General features: G+C 39.8%; 1 protein-coding gene across 2 annotated transcripts; it reads right to left on the bottom strand.

Annotated features, from left to right (window-relative positions):
• Positions 1–833: 833 nt before the first annotated feature.
• Positions 834–26,165, bottom strand: prkag3b (protein kinase, AMP-activated, gamma 3b non-catalytic subunit). 2 transcript variants are annotated; one of them, XR_013502691.1, is made up of 15 exons: positions 26,076–26,165; positions 25,844–25,971; positions 21,583–21,649; positions 20,930–21,078; positions 20,004–20,085; positions 15,423–15,481; positions 15,261–15,306; positions 14,255–14,309; positions 12,733–12,859; positions 12,224–12,389; positions 11,891–11,928; positions 11,358–11,504; positions 9,421–9,514; positions 6,728–7,330; positions 834–2,222 (listed from the first exon to the last, which is right to left on the bottom strand). XR_013502691.1 is itself a non-coding variant. In XM_078262545.1 (13 exons), exons 1-13 carry the CDS (start codon positions 25,859–25,861, stop codon positions 2,191–2,193), a joined length of 1,080 nt encoding a protein of 359 aa, XP_078118671.1. In that variant the 5' UTR covers positions 25,862–26,164; the 3' UTR covers positions 834–2,190. The 2 variants fall into 2 exon arrangements, 1 of the variants encoding a protein (XP_078118671.1); XM_078262545.1 differs by lacking the exon at positions 6,728–7,330 and having other exon boundaries at positions 25,844–26,164.

Below are 26,165 nucleotides of genomic sequence, written 5' to 3'. Positions count from 1 at the left end.
TATCCCTTATAATTACCCGTTTCCCTATTTTCTAATATAGTAGCTTGCTAACCTGCTCATCCACCTCACATTGTCTTGTTTTTATTACCCGATATTACTCTAATCTTTTTGCTCCATTATTACCCTATTGTAAAGATTGAACCACAATATGACCACTAATTATTACCAAGATATTACCAGCCTACAGGGGCGGACTGGGACAAAAATTTGGCCCTGGCAATTCCGTCCCTTACCGGCCCAATTTCAGACAGGGACATTATTTGCTTTATGATTGCAAAAACCAGGCTCACGTGATATTATGGCACCAGCAGCATGAGGCGCACTTACAGGCTTTCAAAATGATATAATTCACACAATTCATAAAACCTTCAAATAAACTACCAAGGCACCATCTTAGAATACGATGGTGCATATTTAAAACATATTATTACATACTTAAATGACCAAAACACAAACGTACGAAGACATAGCGGACCAGACGCAAGCTTTTATTTTGAAAAGTAGAAACCCGACGGCACCATAGAGGAGTCTCCAGGCTGCAGCCATACAGTCTTACATATTTTTGTCAAACTAGTGTTTTTTTTTTCCCCAGCAGCCCAAATCGGCCCAAGAGTGCATCGGCCCTTATGGCATTGCCAGTCCGCCTATACATTATCTTTGTAATTGCAATGGTATTACACCCCCTTATTACCTTGTTATTATTGAGCTTTTACCCTTGTATTTGATACAGCATCTGTCCGAGATTACACTGCGGGTTCTTCACCATATCAAATTAATTAATCAGAAATCACCTAAAACTATAGTGCCTCTACGTATTGTAGTTACCAGTACACTTTAAAAGAAAAACATTTATTCTTTTTTTCACAGTGATTAAAACATGAGTGCATTTACAAAAATGTGATCACAATTCCAAGATCCAATAACAAAAATCTGTAAAGCGATTCCCATCCTTTTACTGTACTTCAGATGATTCAAAGAATTAGGCAGTTTTCTCTTGATTGCACCTTCCTTGCCTTCTCTGTGTTGGTGATGTCAATTTCTGTCTGTCAGTCAGTCTGATTTTTAAATGAAATACAATGTGGCAACTTCAACTCCTGCTCTGTACAGGATAACATAGAGGTCCCCTTTAAGGAGACAGTCTTTTTCTTCTTATATATCGTGTCCCATTGCTCCTAAAGCCCTACAGAAACCCATTTTAACATCATAGCAGCAACATACCGATTTAAATTTAAAGTTGCTCCTTGCACCTTTTGTTCTTCCAAAGCTGAAACCATTGACCATTTATTTTTTGTGTTTTTGTCTAATATTCATAATTGGTTGTCATTAAAAATGGATAACATATACTGTCATTTCCTAACGATATAACTTATTTCATGGAAACCTTGGACGCAAACATTTCAGACGCTTGTTATTTTTGCGATTATTTTCGGTAAATATCATATTTATATTTGTAAGTGGAAACGTTGTACTCCCTCTTTCACTGTGTTGATGTAAGACTTTGTCAACTACTTTAAGTTGCTGAGATATATGGTAGAAATGAATAGATAGGCTAAAAGATCGTATACGTCTATATCTCGCTCCTTGCTTTTGAAATGTCTCTTGCTTTGCTCGTTTGTGCTCTTCTTCTGATGACATGTTCTTTATTTTACCGCTTGTTTGTCTTGTTTTGCATATTTTCGTTGGGCTAAAAAAACTAAAACTAATTCCAAAGATCCAATATTTCCAATATATGAATGACTAATTTGAAATCATTCAAAGACCAGAAAGTCAAAACCATTAAACATACCATCTTTTTTTTTTTTTTACATGTCGTATCAACAATTCAATTTCCACGTTAACAGAACTTGCTAAATAAACTCAAATGTGATGCTTAATAAGTCAAGATTAAAAGTCTCTTGATATGTGCATCATCAGTTCAACGCTGCTTTCCAGTCACACCTGTGATAAAGTTCAACACTGGTAACTTCCCAGCACAACCACACGTCTTCTACTGGTGACCGACTGAGCAGCTTCCCTTGTGAATATGGTGCCTTGCTAAAGGGCACATTATTGGTGCTCATAGAGAAGATTAATTAATTTGTCCTCCGGACTGGGATTGAAACCAGTGACCTCTCAGTCACAGCCCTGCTTTGCAAATTTATTTTGCCACTTCAGTCTTGTTTAATGTGGTCAATCTTCATCTTGTTTTCTTCAGTCTTGACAGCTCGATCCCTCGTAAATATCTGAAGAACAAATGAAAAGTAAAAGTTAACAAGAACGGAGGAAAACCTTTTCATTCATTTCACTTTTCATTCTGACACCAAGTTTAACTTAAGTGACTATAACCTCACTTTAACCAAAGATTGTCCAGTTGAAAATGTGTGGTGTTGCTACAGTAAGGAGTACAATCTCATACAACTGTATACACATTCACAACACTAAATCTACAATCTATTCAATATTTACATTGTTTGTAGACAGAGGACAGGCACTTAAGCACACAGTGTAATGCTACAGAATGTTTCATCAATGCTGAAACTCAAAGTTCACATCATATCAGAGGAACCAGAAAAACTGGCTGATAAAGTATTTGTACAGCCTGGGTGGATAAGGCTGTTTACATAATTGGACAGCCGTGAAAAAATGATTGGAGGCACGTATTTTTGATCACATGTTGTGTGATAAACTCAGGCCGACTTCAGGGAGCAGATATACTGACCACTGGAGGACTTGTACTGTAAAACCAAGTGGGAAATGTCAACCCACTTGTACAAATATAGTCTCCCAGATGGCTGCTTATATTTAAGGTAAATCTGGTATGATGTAAATGCAGCATACTAATGACATGCCGACAAAAGTCAGGGATGATGAAGGCAGGCTTGCTTTCTAAGGTCTTCAGCCTAACATGTTAATTAACGTCTCACCACAAGGTCCATTAGGAGCTGCTCCTAAGTGTTTAATCATAACACATCCTCATCAGCTGATGGATGTTTGCCCAGTTATCATGTTCGAAAGCCAACATGGACGAGAAGTCCTAATAGCTTCCAAAAAGAGTACATTTGAACATCTACAACTCTGTGAAAACTGTGAAAACTTAAAGCACTATTCACACCTATTCACAACTAGTATTACCTGGGGACGTAATTTATAATAATTGAAAGATCTGTGATCTTAATCCCATGCAAATCTGCCATGTCCGTAATTCTTCAAGTACAAAAATCCAACGCAAATTAGAAACCATATTTCGCCAAACACAGAGGTAGATAACATAAATCCCATGCGAGTTGACATCTTGTGATTTGGGGTAGGCCTGTAACAATTATTACTAGGGTTGTCAGCATTAACGCGTTAATCATGACGCGATTAAGGGCCGAGCATAACGCGTACATTTTTGTACGGCCCTATTGAAACTGGAATTGAAAAGGAATTCTTCCTTTCCTTTCCTTTCTTCCGGCAAATTAATCGCCTTTTTGAGGGGCTTAACATACTCAAAAACTCACTAAAACTGGCGGTCGCATCAATTCTGGTGAAAATTTACATATTTTAAGGGTTTCGGGAATAGGCGCACAAAAATGGCTCGCTAGCGCCCCCTACAAAATTCAAGAAATTGAGCCCCTGCAGTACGTTTAACGTAGACTAATGAAACTTGGTACGCATATGTAGCATGTCAAGACGTACAAAAAAACATCATTGGAGCCATACCCTAAACCCAACAGGAAGTCCGCCATTTTGAGCCGCCCCCTATACTTTAACCACGCCCGCTTACGCAGACCACGCCCCCTTTCATAACATTTGAACCATTTAAGGTAGAGTCTTGTGTGAGGTATCATTGAACTCAGCAGAGTTCCTTCTTCATTGTTGATGGTTTGGCCCGCCCCCTATGCTTAAACCACGGGCCTGTCATAACTGGTGACCCATTTAAGGTAGAGTCTTGTGTGAGGTATCAATGAACTCAGCAGAGTTTCTTTTTGATTGGTGATGGTTTGACCTGCCCCCTATGTTGTAGCCACGCCCCTTTTTATAACTTATGACCCGTTTGACGTAGACCCTTGTGTGAGGTATCATTGAACTCAGCAGAGAGTTCCTTATTAATTGGTGATGGTTTGGCCCGCCCCCTATGCTTAAGCCACGCCCCCTTCCACAGCTAATGAACTGTATTACGTAGAGTCTTGTTTGAGGTATCATTGAGCTCAGCAGGGAGTTCCCTTTTCATTGGTGATGATTTGCAGTGTCTGAGTGCCGCGCAAATGCGCGGTCGCAAGGAGTAGGGCCCGTCCAACGCTGTTTGCAGCTTTAATTTTAATTTTAGTGCTTCAAGTCAGAGTTTGCAAACTTGTCTGTTAGTGACAGAGGACAAACAATTACAGGTTCAAAGGGCTTGAAGCAGGTTTACTATCCTGTGTGGCTGTCGCCAATGCTATGCACCTGTAACCCAGTCAAGGAAAGGGTTAACAGACACGTAGTGTTGGCCAATCGGAGGTGGTTGTGCCAGACTCCCGCCTTTGGCTGAGGCTCTATCTGATCTGTCAGAGGGAGAGCAGGAGTGTGGTTGTGAAGTTTAACGTTGGTTGTCCCCATAGAAGAAGTTGGTCATTTCAGGGCGCAGACGTAAGCAACTAAAATTGCTCAATGTTAGAACACTGTGTCAAATCGTTATCGGGTCGTTATTACTGTGACTTATAAAGTGTCAGGTTTAGTTCCATCGTCGTGTTAATAGTGTCAAAAAACGTTAGCTGACATTGTTGTCCAGTAGCTAGTTTAGAGATTATCGGCTAATGAAATTACTGATTTAGTGGGGGGGTTAACACTTTTGCAAGGCACTGTATCCGTGTCACATTCTCATTAGGGGGCTGAGCCCCCCCTAAAGGTCTGATCCTAGAATCACCCCTGATTGTTTACATTAGCTAAGGTCCTAAGGGGTATGACTGTTCATGGTAATTGTTGATTTTGTTTGGATATGCCATATTACAATTATGTAAGTGATTATTGGTTGGCACTTGATCCTGTACACGTTCATAGCAACAAAAATGACAAGGGGGGGTACAGTTAAAATTTTATTTTATGATAATAAAGAGGCATCTACTTCATAGGCTGTGTAATTGTGTTACTACATCATCTCAGTCACATAACAGCGATATATAACAAAAGATGTATCCTGGAATTCATTTGAAACTTTTTAAAGTTCAAATTTTAAACTTGACTGTTTTTGAATTTGACTGAAAGAGACAATTCTATTGTTAATCACAATTATTTCTGAGACAATTAATTAGACAGCAAAATTTGGAATTGTTACAGCTCTAAAATATTTTTTTTTTCTCCAATGTTTTTTGTTTGCTCCGTGCCTCTTTTCTACCTTCTTCCTGGTCAAGTATTATGGAGGCTGCGTTGGCAACAATAAATTAAATTTTTGCAATGCATCTTGGGTGCAAATTCAGGAGGCTCATCTCGCTATACAGCATGGAGACCCATTCACAGAAAGAGAAAGCGCCAATCCATCAGAAGAGCAAAATCTGGAAAGATGATGAGTTGGATGACATGCATGGCAGCATGCGGTAAGCAAAATTTTTCTATCTTCCAACAGCCTCAACAGTTTTTGTGAACTGTTAATAGTGAGCCTTGACATCATAGCCGGGGGGATAACGTCAGTGTGCAAATGAGCTGCACGGTTACAGACATGAGGGGGATAATTTCTAAAACACGTGAGGTCCCCTGGTAATACGTGCAAATAGGAATTTAGAGCTGAAATTTGAACTCCAAAGTCTGCTGATGAGGATATAATATCAGCAAATGCTCTACTAAATGGGAGCTACTAAATGTGGGGAGTTTGTTTACCTTACTTTTTCAAAGTCAGAATAAACTTTGAACCCCAAATATGCAATTTTTGTACAGTTTAATTGACGAAGAAAGGCTAAAATATTCAGGAAAGTAAAGCCAATGGTGGGGGACTTGAAACGCAGATATGTCAGGCTAGAAGAGGCCAATCTAAGTGACATCCAGACAGCTACACAGGTGGCTACACATATAACTAAATCCAATCAATCTGACCTCTGTGACATCACTTTCATTTCCCAAAACACAAACCATGTGTAGCACTTATTAAATGTCTACAATGTAGGTTATTTATCTAGACTAGGTTTCAGAAGATTTAGATAAGTAGGAGGTAGTGGACTGAAACAATAACCGTAACGACACAATTATTAAAGAAAGAATGAAAATATTTATATATTTGTGGGCATGAATAGTATACAGCATGAATATAAAATCCTAGGGTGCACCCTCTAAGTAGCCTAAGGTGTTTATATAGTGTATACAATGAAAATAAAATAAATCAAATACAATAGAGGGTTTTCACGACGCGTCATCAGACCCGAAGTCGCCATGTTGGAGGTACTCCGCAACACAACAAAGCACAGGCACTGAAGTAGATTCCGAACGGCGTCAAGGAAAATGGTTAATTATTGCTGTGTTTTAGGTTGTACCAATAGGTCAGACCGAGAAAAACATTTGGAATATTATCGACTTCCAAAAGTTATTAAAAACCCGGGAGAGGAATGCCAGAGGTTATCAGAGGAAAGGAGGCGCTTGTGGTTGGCAAAGCTCAACCAGGATCTACGAGGGAAAACTCTGTCTTGTTCGGCCTTTGAAATGAAAAAAAAACGATTGAGAGTCACTTGGCTACACCTTGAGTATCACAATGATATCATACAGTTAAGGTTAGGTTGATTAAAGACGTTATTGCATTACTTACTTTGGCCTTCACAACACAACGGTGCGTCTCCCTCACCCATCCACACACCATCTGGTTATAAGCCTCCAAACTTTTGTAGGATTTAAGGTCTTCCGCTGTGTATGGGCTTGGCGAGAAAACCAGGTAGTTGACTATATCGGGATATGCAACTGAAGGAAGAATCACCGGGTCGCCATGGATCCAAGAAGAGGGAGCCAACTTGTAGGGATCTGCACCGCCAGTAAACTGTAATTTCTCAAAATATCGTGCCTTTTTTGTGGTCCAAGTCCTCCCATGCCTTTGCATCTTGGACGCGTTTTGATGAGCTTTTGTAATGTTTAGACATAAAGTATTAAAGTATCCAAAGTGCACAATACTCCATTACTCCATTCAGTTGTTTACACCGAGTGCCTCCAATATGGCCGCGCATCTAGGTTACCACCCAGAACGTGATGTCGGTGAAAACCCTCTATATTCAAAAGTGTTTCTTTACAAGTGTCTCGCTCTTGCCTTTAGTCCATGGCATAAAATAAAATAAAATACCGTCCTTTAAGATTTTGTAGCTCTAGTTGGGTGGCTCGCCATCAAACTTCAAATCTTTCCAAGGAACCCAAAAAACCTGACCTGTGTAAAAAAAGGTCAGAATAACAAAGAAATATATGGTAACATATTATACATGAGGTAAGTACAGTGTATTAAACATATGTTACACCCAGTACTCATTTCTTGTACAATTCTGCAATCAAATACATTTCCCATTCTAGCCATATGTCTTGATCTCTTTACACCATGCATACCAACAGTGTTAACCAGAACTGAAGCAAGATGCACGTGTTGAAACCATGCACTCAAAATACAGGAATATAGTTTACATACATACTGCAAATTACCTTCTTAATAACCCAATTGTATATTGTGAATGAACTTAGACTATCTTTAATATAAAACCGAAATTGACACATTAATATGCATTAATATGGCAACATAATCTGAAATACATGACATGCTGCGTAAGCATTAGCTTACTGTAGCATAGCACTCAATACTTCGATCGCTTGGGCTAACTCACCAAGTTTCACGTCGGTTAAAACTCGACGAAAATCCCTCAAGGCTCCCTGGCAGCGGTACAGTTCCCAACGTACTTTTCCAAGTGTTTAGATGACATATGCATTTATATTTAGATGTTAATGTCCCTGTTATCTCCTCGCATCGGCCGCTAACAGGCTGGCTGTGTGCTGCGTGTGTGGTAGAGAAGCATCCGCTGTCACCTATCAATCAAGGCGGGATCAACTCTTGAATCAATGTTTTAATTGGTTCATAATAACTATGCATTTATAATAATAGATTAACTAAGTTTTATTTTATTATATTATAATCATAATATAATAATAATAATAATAATATTCATATTTATTTCCATAATTTTTCTAGTGGGCTACATACGTCAATATTGACTCTTCAGATTCAGCTTCAACATGGATCATCAGATGAGGAAGGAGGATGTCACATAAGGAATCAGACTGAACTTTCTCTCACATGCTCGCTAATACAAAATATTATTTTACCATGACTTTAGTTATATGAGCACAGACACATCTGTCCCCAGATATCAACAGATTCTTAAAGCAGAGATGGGTGGGAATGGTACAACATTGGAATAAAAATCACAGCATGTGGGCATCTTGAAAGTAAATGATTTGAGATTTACTGCCCTATCAGGATATATATATATATATATATATATATATATATATATATATATATATATATATATCATAATAATCAAGAATAATCATATTCAGTATTACATGAATATACATTATGCTAAATTGAAAGAAAACTGTGAAGTTGTGAACAAGAACCACATGTATAATTCCTTCAATTTGTTGTTCTTGCTAAAAGTACCAATTCCCCCTCACATGATCCTCTGGGAGACTCTACAGAAGAACCACAACAGGCAGCAGCAAGACTTTGTAATTCAAAGGAAAAGTGAAGATGCAAGCTCAGACAAGCAGCCACCGGCAGCTTAAGTTGGGCTTCCTACCTGGGATGTGTTGCCTAAGAGGTGGTTTCAGAGGAGGAACTGCAGCGTGAAGACGTTGGGGGGGGGGGGGGGTGTGGGGGGGGTGTCAGACTTTGTAGAACGTAGACGATAAGGAAACTTGGTTGGTTGGTAGGTAGGATTGCAGGATTTCGGTGGCGGTAACTGAACTGGTTTTAAAGTTGGATTGGAAGATTAAGCATTCGTTGATTGTGGATGGGCAGGGGGTTTTGAGGGGGCTTTTGTTTATTTTCCAGGTGCAGGGTGTACCAGAGCAAATTCTGGAAACATTTAGTTTAATGCTTCAAATGAGTTTTATAAGAAATGTAAGGATATTTGTCCCCAATGAAGATGAGAATTTTGAAGGAGCAGAAAGAGACGGTCATGGTAAGTATGCTTGAAAGGATCAGGAGATTTCAGGGAAGGAGGCAATTGACAGAGATGTAACTCTGACATCAGAAAACTTCACAGGAAGAGAAGAAAGACCCTTAATGTCTTTAGCAGGACGAAAAGTTGAAGATGAAGAAGAGTTTTTTTACAGGAAAAGGAGCACAGATCAACAGAAGGAGCAGGAAGCTTCGAGGATTTGAAGGTAGACGGACAGATAACCAAGGATTGAGGAAAAGAAGGGATGAATTGAAGGATTGGCATTAGGAGTACAGTGCATCAATACCTGCAGGAGTGAGAACCAGGGCTTGGAGAAGGTCAGATAGAGAGACAATCCCTCTCACCGCGTCATCACTGTCAACCAACACCAAACGATGCACCTGCGAGGAAAAGGATTTGGTTATTATCCTTCTAAAGCCTATAAAGTAAAATATTCACTATCACTAACAACTTGCGTCAGGTATTGGAGGTGAGAAAGAAAAGTACAAAGAAAGATAAACAAAAAACTGTTAAGCAGGGCTGTAGTCAAGTCCACCTTTGTCAAGTCCAAGACACGTCCAAGACCAGGACTAGTCAAACCAGAGTCAAGACCGAGTCTAAAGAGATTCAAGTCCAAGTCAAGACCGAGTCCAAATGAGAGACAGTCATGGCCGAGACAGAAAAAAGAAAGAATCCTGAAAATGATTAATGCCTGATGATGAGGTATATGACACAGCCAGGCTTTTACCAGGCAAAGAATGCCAATGCACTTCTAGATGGATTTTGAATTAAACTAATACCTGTTTTCTGAACAAGTGCGCATCATCAATGCTTTTGTTTTAAAGGAGGAAGTTACTTTAGAAAAAAAACATATAGTGCTGGACTCGGTCAAGACCAACTACAATATTTGGCCAGTCCAATGGCTGAGTCCGAGGCTAGTCTGAGACAATAGAAAAACGTCTCGAGTCCGGACTTAAGTGCTACAGCCCTGCTGTTAAGGTTACTGTTCTAAACATCTCATGGAAAAGCCAACCGTGACGTCTAACAGAGAGATTTAAAGAAAAGTTCTAATAATACTAATAGTTCTAATAGTACTTTTGTATCCCTCTTTTCTCTTTCTGTAAAATGTAAAAATATTTCTGGTGACTTTCTGATTACTGAACTTAACTCTGCGGCAGTTACATGAATGTATCCAATCAAACGTCATGGTGGGCGGCCAACTAACCTCACCCATCATATAAACCCACACTTGACCGTTAGTTTGTGGGTCATATAGCTAGCAGAGCAATATCATAGTAGGAGGTGTGTGTTTGCATTGTAGAGGTCTAATTCATCAAATTCACTTACATCCTCTTAATCTTAGTCTTGCATTGCCAGACCTTCCTCCACAGCGCTGCGGAGGAAGGTCTGGCGAGTCCACACAGAATTCCAGGATAGGAAAAAAAAGTGCTCTGGTTTATTGGCATTTCTTTAAGGCAATCACAGGCAATCGTCTTGGGTTGGCGCTTAGCGCCGGACACAATGACAGTGCCTCTGCAGAATAGCCTCGGGAAGGAACTTGTTTTGGTGGAAAAAAGAAAACTCCGATTGGACAGATAGTCTAGCTAGCTGTCTGGATTTACCCTGCAGAGATCTGAGGGGCAGTTAACCATAGTCCTCAGAAATCCACCGGAGTTTAGAATGCCAACACAAAGACAGCGGAAGGTGACGGACATCTGGCCGAAAATGAGGGACATCCGGCAGAATTTCATTAATCCTAATCTAACAAAAGGGACGATTAAAATAGTTAATCACGATTAATCGCCAATTAATCGCACATTTGTCTATCTGTTCAAAATGTACCTAAAAGAGATATTTGTAAAGTATTTAACTACTTTTTACCTTTACCTTACTCTACATCAATCAACATGTGAACATTATTCATCCTACATTTAAAACAACACCAAAGCACTTTTCCTCTTCGGTCCCCCTACAGGTTGGAAGTGGAATTGTCCATTACCGCTGTCGTAATGTCTCATTATGTCTCATTGGAACTACAGATCCGCTACCCGATCTGGCAAACTTGCATAGTGCGGTTATAGCAGATAGAGGGCCGCAAAGCGAATGCAGAAGTGCCGTTCACCCTGCTACCAGTTGATGAACCACTGAAACGATTTTGAAAAACATTATTTTAAGGTACAAAAGAATCTTTGGTGTTGCTTTAATACAGAAAAGTCAGTCAGACTGTTGATGCATGTGTGATACCTCAGCCTTGGCGATGCGGTCGATGATGGTCTCAAGTGTCTCGTAAGGGTAACACTTGAGGACTCCTTCCATAAAGCAGGCCCTGGAGGAAATGGCTTCCTGCATTGTCATGTTCAGGTTGTTGTAGTTTTTCTGGGCTGCGAGATTCTGAATGATAGAGAGATAAAAAAAAAGAAAACAAAGCGATCCAGAGCAGTTTAATTGACAATGTTGTATACGTCCTGTTTTGTCAGATTTAATGTTGACATGCATCACAGCTATTCTGTGACTGTAACTCTAAGCTAAATTATGTTTAATTGAATTATTATATTAAATATATAATTAAATGTATTTGTTTTTCAATCACAGTAGTCCTGACTGAAGCTAGCCTTTTGGTTGCTAAAACAACATTCTGGCTCACAGTTAATTTACTGTTGACAGAACTGTTATGTCTTTCACTTTTTCACTAGTACTCCTGTGTTGCAAAAGAAAACAACAATTATAAAACTAATGAAACGAATCACAAGACTAAAGGATTTGTGAAACTAACTTACAATGACATCAAACCTGGAGTACAGCGCCACGACTTTACCTGCAGAGGAGACACAGAGAGATGAACAGACCACAGAATAAACTCAACAACAACTCAAAACGTATTATGCATAAAAGAAAATCAATATTGGAAAGAAATCACAAGCGAGTCTGGCTGACTGTTGATTATTGACAGCTGGCCTGAACATCAAGCATTCATTTCAGTACTGTAATGTAGTAATGCAATGGATCCAAAGTGTTTTTCGATTGAAACTAAACTATGATTCTAATACATAAAAACAAACAAAATGACTCTTTTTTTTTAACAACCAAATGCCAGCATGATGTTAGACTACCTTGCTCATTGACTACAGGCAGCGCAGACACTCTTCTCTCTACAAAAATGGACAGAGCGTCATAGACAGAGGCCGTTTCCTGGACTGTCGCAATCTGTTTGAAGGTACCGATTGCCACTTCATTGATCCGCTTCTGAAGAAATCTGGGTTTAGGAATCATAGATCCCTGGAGGGAAGGGGAAGAAAGAAAACTAGTATACAAGTTCTAAAAATGAAACCAAATGAATGAAAATGAAAAGAGTTTTACAGAAATCCAATAGTTTTCCATATCTATTTCTTCCTATCCAATCAGAATAAAAAGAAACTATGTCTTTTATTTTGAAAGTGAAATCCTCTTCCTCTCGGGAACAGATGGAGGCTGTCTCCCATTCTTTTCTATTCTTATTTGTAGGAATTTTCAGAATTCTGTGTTTTAAATGGTTGGTTGGTTGGTTTTAAATGTGTTTTGTTGATCAGTAAGTAAAAAGATGTGGACAAATGTTCATTACAAAGGGAAGAAGAAGTCTTACAAATATATGGAGGAACTTGAGGATGCGTTTGTGTGTGAGGATATGGAGGACATTTCCTGATGTTGGGTCGATGATCGGCAGCCGGTGAATCTTATTCTTCAACAAGGAGTAGATGGCATCAAACAGACTGAGGAGACAATAAATGATGCATGATTAGGATCATTATAATTACACGTGAGGATTGTGACATGGAATAACAAGACCCATTCATTTAGTGCTCTGTTATCAGGCAGCAATGCTCCCTCAGTTCTTTATGCGGGAGTTTTAATGCAACAGACCACAGCTCAGACTACAGTGAACTATAGCTCTGAACACTTGATTTGAGCTGAGTGCGTCCTGCTGATAGAACAAAAACTTAAGACATTATATAAATATCATACAACTGTCACGGCACAATTTTTCCTATTGGTTGCCAGGCTGAGGTGGGTGTGGCTTACCTGCGTCAAGTTTAGGAAGTGGAAGTTGAGGACAGACTGGGAGACAGTCAGTTTTGGAAGAGAGACATGTGCTTCTGAATGTCCTTTTCCCCCCCATCAAGTTGTGCTACTGTTTTGTCAGCATTCATTTAAATGTCTACAAGTGAACTGTCAACGGAGCATCGACGCTGCTTAGCGCCGGATCACGGAGAGAGAGCTGTTCGGCTGACGGAGCGAAAAAACGCCGAGCCGAGGACGACAGATAGGCCCACTCATTTCACCTGCGGTCTGGCAAACTGAGTCTTTAGCTCTGTAGTTTCACATATAGGGCTGAGAGCTTTTAGACCACATGTGTCAAACTCAAGGCCTGCGGGCCAAATCCGGCCCGTTGCAGATTTACATCCGGCCCGTATATCAATTTGGGTTCACAATAGATTTTGGCCCGTCTAGTTGTGCGCCAAAACAAAAACACAGGAAAGTGTTTTTGAAACTGCAATTACCTGACATTCAAAGCTGAATTTGGCAGATTTGCCGACTCTGAGAATCAGAAATTCCCCCAGAAGCAGAGTTTCCATATGCAGGCTGTAAAACAGGTTGTTGTTAAAACAAATGTATCATTGTTTTTCTTGATTTGCTAAATTCTATGATGGCTAAGGAACTCTTTTGATGACTTTTGTAGGGCTTCATGTCAACAAAAATGTGATAAAAAGCGTACAAAAATGTCGGAAAAAGCAACAAAAAAGTCTGAAGAAAAACAACAAAAATGAGGGAAAAAACTACCAAAATGTTTAAAAAAGTGACATGCAGTAACAAAAGCACGTCAATAAACTAGACATGTCTGGCCCTTGATGTGATTCTCTTTTTCCGGTGTGGCCCTTAGTGAAAATGAGTTTGACACCCCTGCCTTAGACGTAACAACAGTAGCACGTTTTCCCAGGGTTGTGGTTATGCCGTGACACAAAAATGTCATTAATTTTAACATAATATTAAAATTGACAAGAACAGATCTAATTAAAAAGCGTGGGGAATACAGGAAGATGAAAAAAGATGGAAATATCACATTCTCAGACACCAGAGATCTGAATTATTTCAAAGGCTGGTTTCACCTGCAGTCAGGAGTGATGCTGATCAGTCTGTTGACAGAATACTGCAGATAGATCTCTGTCGAGAGAGACAAAAATAAATAAATAAAATAAATGAAATAAATAATAAAATTAACTTAAATTACAAAAACCAAATGGATGTTTGTTTTTTAAGTTTTCTTAATTAAAGGGATAGTTTGTATCTTTTAAAAGTGTGTTTGTACAGTATGACGTCCTGCTGTGGACGGGTGCAGTAGCTAAACCTATTTTAGACACCTAAAACAATCAATATTTGCCCTTTACGACGGTGAACTGAAGCCATTGTATTCATCTATGCTCTCTTGAAAGCCGCCAGACTCCTTTAAAAAAAGTAATTTTTTTTAAAGGAGTCTGAACACGGGAGTAGCTGGTCTACCGCTGTGCCTCGATCGGTTAGTTCATTTGTTAGTTCCTAACCCTTTTAAAACACCATGTCACAAAATGACACAAACAAACGAACCAATTGAGAGCAGCAGCAGCCCAGCAGCTTCCATTGTTCTGGGAGGTAAAATTATTGTTTTTGTCAAAGGAGTCTGGTGGCTTTCAAGAGAGCAGAGATAACGGTTTCACTTCCCAGTCAGAAAGGGCTGTCTGACGGCAAGGTAAAGCGCTAAAAATGTAAGAAATATAGCGTACACCTAAACTAATATAGATTTTGCTAAAATGCGTTTAGCTGCTGCCCCCGTCCACAGAAGTACATTGCTTTGCTTCCTTGTTGGTACTCCTGCCTGCTTCTCCAAACTGGGGGCATCAACTGCAATCTACTGTAGCTAACACACTGATGGGCTCAAGCCCCCCTAAAAAGAATCTAATATATAATATGTTAACACTTTTTCAAGGCACTGTATCCGTGTCACATTCTCATTAAGGGCTGAGCCCCCCTAAAGGTCTGATCCTAGACTCGCCCCTGACACTGACTATGGAGAAGTGCCTCACACAACTGAACTATCCATTTAGCACTATATAAGGATATATGTTGTGTTGCACAGACCTCTCCATGTCTCTATCTTCTGCTCTTCCAGCTCATAGATCTGAACCTGCAGACAAAACAAACAACATGTCAGCATCTCGATGACAGTATGGAAAGGTGATTTTTATTCGGAAAACAGAATTATAGGCCTTTCGTGTTTCATCCAAAGGTCACACAGCTCACCAGAGGAGACTTGTAATAACGATGGAGAATGTTGATGAAGTCAGTGATGGTCAGCATACCTGCACACACACACACACACACACACACACACACACACACACACACACACACACACACACACAGAAAACATCAAACATAGATTTATCAGTTGTCATGAAAATCAGTTTTCCAGGTTGAATGTTGTTTAACTAATGAAGAGCAAAGTTCGTCTCAGCAGCTCCTGTACGAGATAGATGTGCATGTGTGTTTTCACACGAGTTGTTTTTCATAACTGAGTTATTCATAGAGAATCAGCAGAATCAAAGATGTCAGACTGACTGGAAAATTAGCGTTGAAGAGTCTGTGTGTCTGTAAATGTGCGTCTGTACTGCGGTTGAGCGAATACACAAGCAGCACAAAGGAAATGTCAGCCTTCAGTCACTCACTGTTGGTGTGGCTTTATTTTTAATGTGGGCATTACGCACACTGTGAACAGTGTCTATCTTTTAATAATGCATCCATTACTGCTTGTGAGATGGATCTATTAAAGTGACACATCTCTTCCCCACTTCCACCTTTTTGTGGAGAACCTTTGAGACAGGATGCACAGAAAGGCAAACAGGATGATATTCTACCACACAAATTTAACAGTTTTGACACACATATATTAGACTGATCTCACAAGAAAAATAAAAGCATTCGTGACAACAATGACCTTTGTTTATGTTTACCTAAAAAGGCCCTCTGTCAATCATCGTGTGAATTATTACTCTTCTCTGCCTTTAAATTGTTGCCCACTAGTGGTAAGGATCTAAAAGTAGCAAATACATATCCCCATTATTCATCCAACAATTGTGTTTTCTGTGTATAAGAATTCTAACCTCACTGGGCTGTTGGTGTGACTTTAGGCTGAAAGCTAGCTAGCTTTAGTCAAGTTAAACTTGCACTTGACACGCATGTTTAAGGCTGTTGCCGTTTTCATTGCAACCAGAAAATGTACACTCTACGTGTCACTATGATCACCTCTTCGTGTTCAGTGAGGTGATGGTGTTTGTAATGTAACACAAATGTTTTTTCAGTTGACCTGCTTTCTTCTTGCACACAAGCTGGGCCGGGATCATTTGAAACCACCTATCCACAGTGAGGAAACCTGAACCTTTAGACACTGGGCTTCAATCCAATGGAGGTCACACCCTACACCTATTAAATGCCAGCATGCTTGGAACCGCAGTACTTTTTCACTACCTAATGAATTGTGACAGAAGTCTATGAGAGTACTGAAAGTTGTTGACCACATAGTTATTCTTGTTCATGTGCTCTTTGATTAGATTGCTTGATTTAAATTATAACTGAGTTCATTTCCTACTGTATTTTATACTGACACATACAAACTTAAAAAAAAAAAAGACTCACATGTACTGTATAGGTTTTCATGATTTCCAACATTGTGTGGTAGGGCAGAAAAGACTATTAGTTTGATATTTTGCAGGATGACACTGACCCATCCCTCTTATATAATCCTGGAGTTGAAACAGAAAGTAGCTCTGCAAGGCATGGAGGATTACACAGAGTCATCATTATATCATTAGAATCTACAAGTACAGTTGTGTTCAGAACAATAGCAGTGTGTTTAAAAAAGCGAATAATGCTCAAAATCCTTAGAATAGCTTTTAATTCCATAATATCAATGCATTGGGAACACTGCACATTCAATTCCAAATCAAAACATGACCAAAATTGATCAAGTTTGTGTTATACCTTTACAGAAAGTGAATAGAAAGGAATATTAGGCTGTTATTGCAGTATTTGCATTTTTCTTTACAAACTCAAACATTCACTGTATAAACTGAGAAATGTCTCAAGGGTTTGCTTTACTTTGAATCACTGCACTAATATTTATTTGCATAACCATTATTTCTGAGAACTGCTTCACATCTGTGTTACATGGAGTCGACCAACTTCTGGCACCTGTGAACAGGTATTCCAGCCCAGGACGATTGAACTACATTCCACAATTCCTCTGCATTTCTGGGTTTTGCCTCAGAAACAGCATTTTTTGATGTCACCCCACACGTTTTCTATGGGACTGAGGTCTGGGGATTGGGCTGGCCACTCCATAACATCAATCTTGTTCATCTGGAACCAAGACTTTGTTCGCTTACTGGTGTGTTTTGGGTCACTGTCTTGTTGAAAGACCCATTTCAAAGGCATTTCCTCTTCAGCATAAGGCAACATGACCTCTTCAAGTATTTTGATGTATTGAAACTGATCCATGATCCCTGGTATGTGATAAATGGGCCCAACACCACAGTATGAGAAACATCCCCATAACAGGATTTTTGCACCACCATGCTTTACTGTCTTCACAGTGTACTGTGGCTTGAATTCAGTGCATGGGGGTCGTCGGACAAACTGTCTGCGGCCCCTAGACCCAAAACGAACAATTTTGCTCTCATCAGTCCAGAGAATGTTGGCCCATTTCTCCTTTGGCCAGTCAATGTGTCCTTTGGCAAATTTCAACCTATTCAGTACATGTCTTTTTTTCAGCAATGGGACTTTGCGGGGACTTCTAGCTGATAGCTTTGCTTCACATAGCCTTCTTCTGATCGTAACAGTACTCCCAGGTAACTTTAAGTCTTCTTTGATTTTACTGGAGCCGATCATTGGTTGAGCCTTTGCCATTTGGGCTATTCTTCGATCCATTCGAATGGTATAATAATAATTCTATAATAATAATAATTTTCTGCACTTCTTTATATGTTTTCCCCTCTCCAATCAACTTTTTAATCAAAGTCCACTGTTCCTCAGACCAATGTCTCGAACGACCCATTTTGCTGAGTATTTCAGTGTGAAATGCACTATAACCAGCATGCACAACATTTGCTTCCTTCCTTCCTTAAATATGGGCCATAACTGACACCTGTTTCTTCACAGAATCAATCACCTCACTAATTAAACACAACACTGCTATTATTTTGAACATGCCCCTTTCAATTACAGATTCAATTACACAGAATAAGCAGCATGCATGTCGTGACTGTTGGGTCTGTTGGGTTTCTATGACTCTACAACACTTACTTGTAAATTATTTGCCATGTAGAAATATCGCGTCTACCAAAAAAAATTATTTATGAGGTTAGTGATGTTGGACTGCTAATATTTTGAACACAACTGTAAGTAGTTTAGATGACCGGGGTTAAATTGGACGCGTTAAAAGCTAGCAACTGGGTTCTATTTCATGGCTGGAGCCTGACAGATTCCCTCTGAAAGAAATGTCTGCAATGAGGCTGCTGAGTAAAATATTATAACTAATGGGAATGATGGCCAAAATATAAAAAATAAGACCCAGGTTGCTCAAAAATGTGTGTGTGTGTGTGTGTGTGTCAAAACTGTTAGTCACCAGTGGGTGACACTGATGATTCAGTACAATCAGATCATTTACCTCTAATGTATTCAAATAATTCAATTCAATTCAATTTTATTTATAGTTTCAAATCACTGCATTTCGTTGTCTTTGTACTTGTACTCTAGCCTGGCTCTGCCCTCCTACGTACTTCCACTCAATTTTCATTTTCCTTCAGTACTCAGTCTGGATTTGCGGTATATTCTTGCGTATTCGCTGGCCAAATATTTGGCAGTCCAATCAGCGAACAGAGGGAGTGGCTGAGAACGATGACGTTGAGGACGTGCGCTAGAAAGATGCGAGCGAAGCCATTCAGTCTGTTGTGGCAATACTGCTGAATATCCAGAAGTTAAAGCCCGAGCAAGAACAATCTCTGCTGAGTTGTGTTGGTGGCCATGATGTTGTGGCCCTCCTCCCCACGGGGTTCGGGAAAAGTTTGATTTTCCCGCTCACTCTGTTAGTGGTGAAGGAGTTGGCTAAGGCTAACGCTAGCGATGCTAATGCTAAATATAAGCCGATAGTTGTCGGTCTCCCCTCTTGTTGCACATGCGCATGACATACGTCACGACCAAATGTTAGCGATTGGTTATGGCAGATCCAGAGTGGCTCTGGGCAGATCCAATAGTTTTAAACTTCAACAGAGTACCCGCCTTCAAGGAAGTTAACACTTGTTAATGGAGAGTGGCCAGACTCTCTGTACAAATGAAATGTATGAGAGTCTGGTAGGACCAGGCTACTTGTACTCTGCACAATGACAATAAAGTTGAATCTAATCTAATCTAAAACAGGAGTTATCTCAGGACACTTTACAGCTAGAGTAGGTCCAGACCACACTCTATAATTTATAGAGACCCAACAATTCCCCCCCAAGAGCAAGCATTAGGTTACAGTGCATGTGTATGCAAGAGAGACATATAATACATCTGTCTAGACAAATATAGACAGATGTATTAGACAGTCCCTCCAGAAAAACGTGATTATGCGATCGCATAATTCAATGCATAATCAGCCAAAGTCCGCACATTTATGCGGGAGCTGCATTTTTTCAAATACGCCGCACTTTTGCCGCATAAATTGCATAAATATCCTGCATATTCCATCGCATTTTTTAAGAAAATGTGCCGCATTTTCAAGGATTTTTGCCCGCAACAATCACAAAAAAACTCCGCATTTTTCTGGAAGGACTGATTAGAGCTCACCCACAAAACACTTCCGCTTGCTGTCCCACAGTGGCGCTGCCCTCACACCGTTAGCCACGAGAGCGAAGAAAGCCTTCTTCACCTGACAAGAACACACACAAAGTTTTTTTTAATAATTACAACCCAAAATAGTTTTTTGTCTTTTTTTAATAGCTTTATTTATTCTCAAAGGACAATTCCGTTTATACAGTCCACCGACAAATATATATATATACTAGAGATTGTCCGATACCATTTTTTGCTTCCAGATACCGATTCCGATACCTGAACTTGCGTATCGGCCAATACCGAGTGCTGATCCGATACCAGTGTGTCATATATTTTATTATGTTCTAACAGCTGTATACAACTATCCCTGTATGGATGTGATATGATTTCTATCTTTGTTGTTCGGCCTGGCTCAGGTTAAATCTTTTTGTGAAACATGAACAAACGCAAAGAATAAACGCCATAGAACTTCCTTTTATTATCCAGTCATAACGGAAAAAGAACATAAATAAACTACTGTTGGAGCCCTCGCGGAGATCCTTACGTTTTGTTCAAATTATGCAAGATTTATTAGGCCTACGTCCAAAAAATTAAATAATGAATTCTCCGTTGTTGACTTTCAACAGAAACTTAAGGGATTATTTTTAACAGTCAACTGTTATTTCTCCAAATTTAAAGTCCAAAATGTAATTTAACAATCTCAAAATTTAATAGAAGTTTCCTTTAAAGTACATTTTCTTCAGGGCTAAATTACATGGGATCGGATCGGTGCATAGACTCCAGTATTTTCCGATACTGATACCAGCATTTTAGGTTTTCACAATAATGGTATCAGAAAATCTCTAATATGTACACATTCATACTGCCAGGTTCAAAAAGAGAGAATGTGTAGAAAAGAAGGAAAAAAAAAAAACATAACAAAACAATGAGTTCCATACCTGTAGTGTTGTGTCAAAAATGACCAGTTTGGAGCTGGTGGGGATGGCATCGTAGCAGCAGTGACTCTTCATGAAGTTCATGTATATAAACGTCTCAGGGTCTGTGTTTGCAGAGGGCGCAAACGCATCTGCTGCATATGTACAGCCACCTACAAATACAAAACAACCGAATACATATGACATGCACTACGTCAAATCCAAATATCGACAACCTTTTTTTTTTTTTTTAGTAATAATCATGATAAACGTTGGGTAGTTAATAGAAGCATCAGCATGTGGTTTTTATAATAGAGTGAGTCAGGTTACAGTTTGCTTGCACTTTGTCAGGAGGAAGTGCAGTGGCTGTGAAAAGTGGGCCAACACCCGAAGATCTATGATCAGTTTTCCTGTGCAACAAATCATATCCTACAGACTAAAGAGAAAATCTTTGTTTGGTACAGATCCTCGCAAAAACCACACTATAATCATTCAGATTTTAAGAAAAATTTCAATGAAAATAATGATATAAAAATGATCGTTGCCTCCAATATCATGAATCATATCGCAATTACAATATCAGTCAGAATAATCGCAATTAGATGTTTTTACTTATATTGTGCAGCCCTAGTCAAACAATACACACACTCAAAGTTACAACATCTTCTCTTCTTTACCTTTGACCTTCATTGAGAGAACATCCTCTTCCGCATCCTCTTCCTGGTCCAACTTAAATAACGGGGCCTGGGAAAGGAAGTGGTATATCAACAGTTTAGTTACAGACCAGAGTTTACAGTTTGAAGAATGAATTAACTTCGCAATGAGCCCCATCCATGATTACCGGCCATGACGGTCTTTAATTTGCTTCACGACGTCCTTCCTCACTGACCTACTGTATGTGACTACTGTTGTGCTTAGATATTGTCAGATTGTATCTTGTTACTTAGTAAGCTAATCGTATCTAAGTGTTTCGTCTTCTACGAGGCTGCATGCAGTCACAGGGTTCAGCTGTTGTTGGTCAAAAAATAGCTTAACTGCTCCTTAAATCAAAGTGTGTCTTGTTGTCTATTCCTACATGTGTTGAATACTCATATAACATGACAACTGTAAGCTTTTGGAGTGACTGAAATTCCTTTTATTTTGATGGAGCGAGGCCAGCAGCTTCCCCATTCTTCCAGTCTTTGTGCTCAACTAGGCTAAAACCCAACAAAGCTACCTCTGTGTGGAACGTAAATAGATGAAATTAAGATTCATAGAATGTAACTCTCAGTATGACTGAGTTGTTGTTCCTCGAGGTGATAGTTTGTTGCAGAGAAAAACTGTTGTATCATTTGCACTGTCCAAATGTGACCCAAGGGTTTGTCCTCAGTGATTTTTCACTTGGAGCTAAACAAGTCTCGCCTGTACTCTGACATGTAGGAACAGACTGTGTTGAAAACATTTGTTGTAGAAGCAGCTGTAAGGAGTGTCCATAGGTCGGCAAGTGCATGTCATGGAAAGACGGCAAGAACCTGCTGGAGGACATCATCACTGAGAAAAGGAAGCATTCAGAGCCCGGTTGCCTTAACTGACTCCAAAGTCCTGTCAATAATAGGCTATGAGGAATGTGCAGTATACATAATATAAACCTTATATCTGCTAAACATAAACATGTTTGCATTGTCAATGTGACCATGTAAGCATGCTGACGCTAGCATTTACCTCAAAGCATAGCCTCACAGTGCTGCTAGCATGGCTTTGAACTTTCATTCAACCTTAATTTAAACTCGGAAGATCATTGAGGGGCGGCGCTCATTTGAAATGTCATTGAGTCAAATTATGAAGACAAAACAACACAGTTTGCAGGTTTAAAACCAGATTTCTAAATTGTCCAAAAGGCACAAGTGAGTTAATTTTAAGAAAGTGCTGTAATTTGTTCCAGGAGTCAGGGGCACTTAAGTTAAAAGCAGTTTTTTCAAGTTCAGATCGAGCGAGTCTGATAAGGCCCCTCTAAGTAAAGCTGCTTACACACCAACCAGACGGCCGACCGTCGGCAGAAAAGGCAGTCGGACTGATCAGTCAGGTCGCCGAGGTCCAAAAACATGCCTCAAAACACACTCCCAGAAAATGAAAACCGGCAGCTGATAGGACGAACGCGTCACGTGGGTCTTTCTTCTCCGGAAATTCACAGCCAGACTGTCATGGCGGCTTGTTCAGAATACGATTATATGATATTGTACTAAAATAGTTCACCGAAACGTGGTTCTGAAAACATTTTAAGCGAGAAATAAGCCATGCAGTTGCTTAATCTGTCTTCATTTCAGATCGACAAAGTCAGTCAGTTTAAAAGATTTTCTCGCAGATTTTGAGAGGCTCATCCGCTCGCCATTTCCGGGTGAGTCCCGACTGCCCTGTCTCCATCTGAGGAGGTCGGGTCGGCCGAAATAAAGGCTGACAGCTCCTCCGACGGACGACGGCACGGAATACACCGAACAGACTCGAGTCACTGACCTCGCCAGACTGTCCGACGGCCAATTGCCGGGTTGGTGTGTCAGGGCCCTAACAGAGAAGTTCTGTAAGGTAGTGTGGTAGTTTTCCAATAAGAGCCTTATAGATAAAAAGATACCAGTGAGTATCACTTCTCTCTTGGAGAGAAGACCACCCAACACTTTCATATAAAATACAATGATGTGTACCATAGACATGACAGGTTATGAATCTCAAGGAGGAGTGATAGACCTGAGTCTAGAGATGTAAGAGTTGAAGTAGATGCGTGTCTATAAATCACATCACCATAGTCCAAGACCGACATAAAAACTGCTTCAACAACCCTTTTCCTACAAAACATGGGTAAGATGCTTTTATTTCTGTAGAAATAGCCAGAGTCTGTAGCCTGGGAAAACCCTGACGAACTTCTGGCAAATTTGAGATTTGCTGTGCAAGTCAGTCTGGCCAAGAGCCCATTCAAGCCCATTTCCAATTTTTCCAAATCGAAGCACCAATCACAACCGTTGAGGCGGGCTTTACACAATGACAATAGAGCAGCGACAGCGAGCAGCTTTTTGTTTACATTCAACATGACGGCCTCCAAAGAGCAGCAACATATGAATGCCGCTGTCGCTGCTACGTCACCCGGATCGTTGGTCTGATTGGGTGAAGGACTATCCAATTGCGCCCAGAGGCATTTGAGCGCCGTCCGTTGGTGACGCCCCTTTGGAAATGACCTGTGAATGAACGTTCCCCGTGAAGCAGGCTAGAGTCGGCACAAATGATTATCAATGTGAAATTTGAAAAAGAGCTTTTCATCAATCCAGATGCCGAGATATTTGTATTGTACGACTCTCTCAATCGTAAGGCCGTTCATGGTGTAAATATTAAGGTTAGTATAATCTATAGCGGTGGTACGGGAAAATAGTACAAACTTTGTTTTATCAGCGTTTAGTAAGTCTTAGGTCTTTAAAAGCTACTTGCAGAACATTAAAGGAACGCTGTAAGTTTCCAATTGCTAGATGGACAGAATCAGCAACATAATACAGCAAACAAACTCTTGTTGTAATACAGCCCATAGTATGGATGCCACACAATCGTAATGACCTATGATATCCTGGAAGGACTACAACTCCCAGCATGCTTATGAGAAATTAGAGAATCCCAGAAAGAGCTAGAGGAAGTGGCAGCAGCTCTGTGAGTGACTCTAAGAAAAAGAGTTTCGATGGATGGACTGTCTATGTGACATGTACAGTTTACTGTGTCTTATATCTACATTGGCACATTGCAGTGTATATCTCTGTGCCACAAGTTTTATACGTACTTTGAAATTCTTTTTTTATAAATATGTTGACCTTAAAAGACAAGTCCCCGGGCACTTGTGTATCCTCAATGTAAATAATACCATGTTTCATGGAACACTGCCACAACTATAACCTTTATCAGGACATCGCCAGACCAAATAGCAAGTGTGAGTTATCTGCCAGAGCAAATAAAACATGAGCTTGCAGATTCGTCTGGTTTACTGGCTATCACGTTCCAAGACCATGAAGTCAATTTCCTGATATTCACTTGATGATTAATGAGCCATGCTGTGCTCGTGTTTACATGTCTCTGAAATGGTTTCAAATGGTATTTGAGAGATACATTTTTAAACTTGGTCTTTGGCAGTAGGGCCCAGACTGATATGGGCTTTTCGAGTTAGATGCCATTTTATATGTAGTGAAGGTTTGAGCTAGAATGAAAACAGACCTTTTCTTTGTTGATTGTGTACCAATTTTGGACTGATATGACTGCAAATATATAAATAGCTAAATAAATGAGTTGCTGACCTTTTAAATAAATAATAAATAAAAATAGAATAGCTGTACGACATATTTTTAAATCACACCAAGCATAATTTTCTGTATGATCAGTGCATATCAGAAAACACATACGCCAATACCAATACATACTGATATGTCTGTAATAGGCCAATATCAGCTGATAATATCGGCCAATCATTATATCTGTCTAGCTCTATTTTGAAGTAAATAAACATTGTCAAGATCAAGATTATAAACAGTTTGAGACAAATAGTAAATATGGGCAAAACGAGATATAGGAGGATACTAAACCTAGATTGAACAGGATGAATAAAACAGTAATGAAATCAAAATCAAGGTTTTGGGTACTGTGTTGACATCTCACAGCTTAACAGCTACAAACATAGAATCAGTGCAGTCACAGACACTTTGTTTAGGCACAACACACATACATCCAAGAAGACAAAATTGTGAACATGCTTTACTTTAAAGTGGTAAATAAAAACAGATGTAGCAATGTAAAAGTAGCCCTGGTGTTTTTCTTTTTGCAGCATTTCATTTACAAGGCCTGTTCTAACACATACCAGCGCACACATTGCGGTGACAGCAGACAACAGAAGTGGACAGATCAGAAGGGGGCTGGGGGTGAGTCAGCAGAGTGTCTTACCTCTGCAAGAGGCTCCATGGTTGGGCAAGAGGAGCAGGAAGTCTTCCTCTGTGGAACCAGAACGACTGGCGAGGCCCTGGATTACAACCCTCGGCCCACTGTCCAACTCAGACATCTGGCAGGCACTCCTACCAGATCAGATAAAAAAAAAGTGATGAAAGAGTCCAGGCATGGCGAAAAAGAGCAGAGAAGGAGAGGAAGAACAAGGGAAACAAAGGAATCTGTACACTACCGGCCAGCAACTCCAGCCAGCTGGGTCTGACTGTCTGGGAAAAGCTGAGGTCTAAATCTGGACTGAGGGTTAAGAGGCCTTTGGCATTCA

This window comes from Sander vitreus, chromosome 11 (assembly GCF_031162955.1).
Source record: "Sander vitreus isolate 19-12246 chromosome 11, sanVit1, whole genome shotgun sequence".
Taxonomy (NCBI): Eukaryota; Metazoa; Chordata; class Actinopteri; order Perciformes; family Percidae; genus Sander; species Sander vitreus.
Note: the sequence above shows the minus strand (reverse complement) of the source record. Positions and strands in the feature narration are given on the sequence as shown.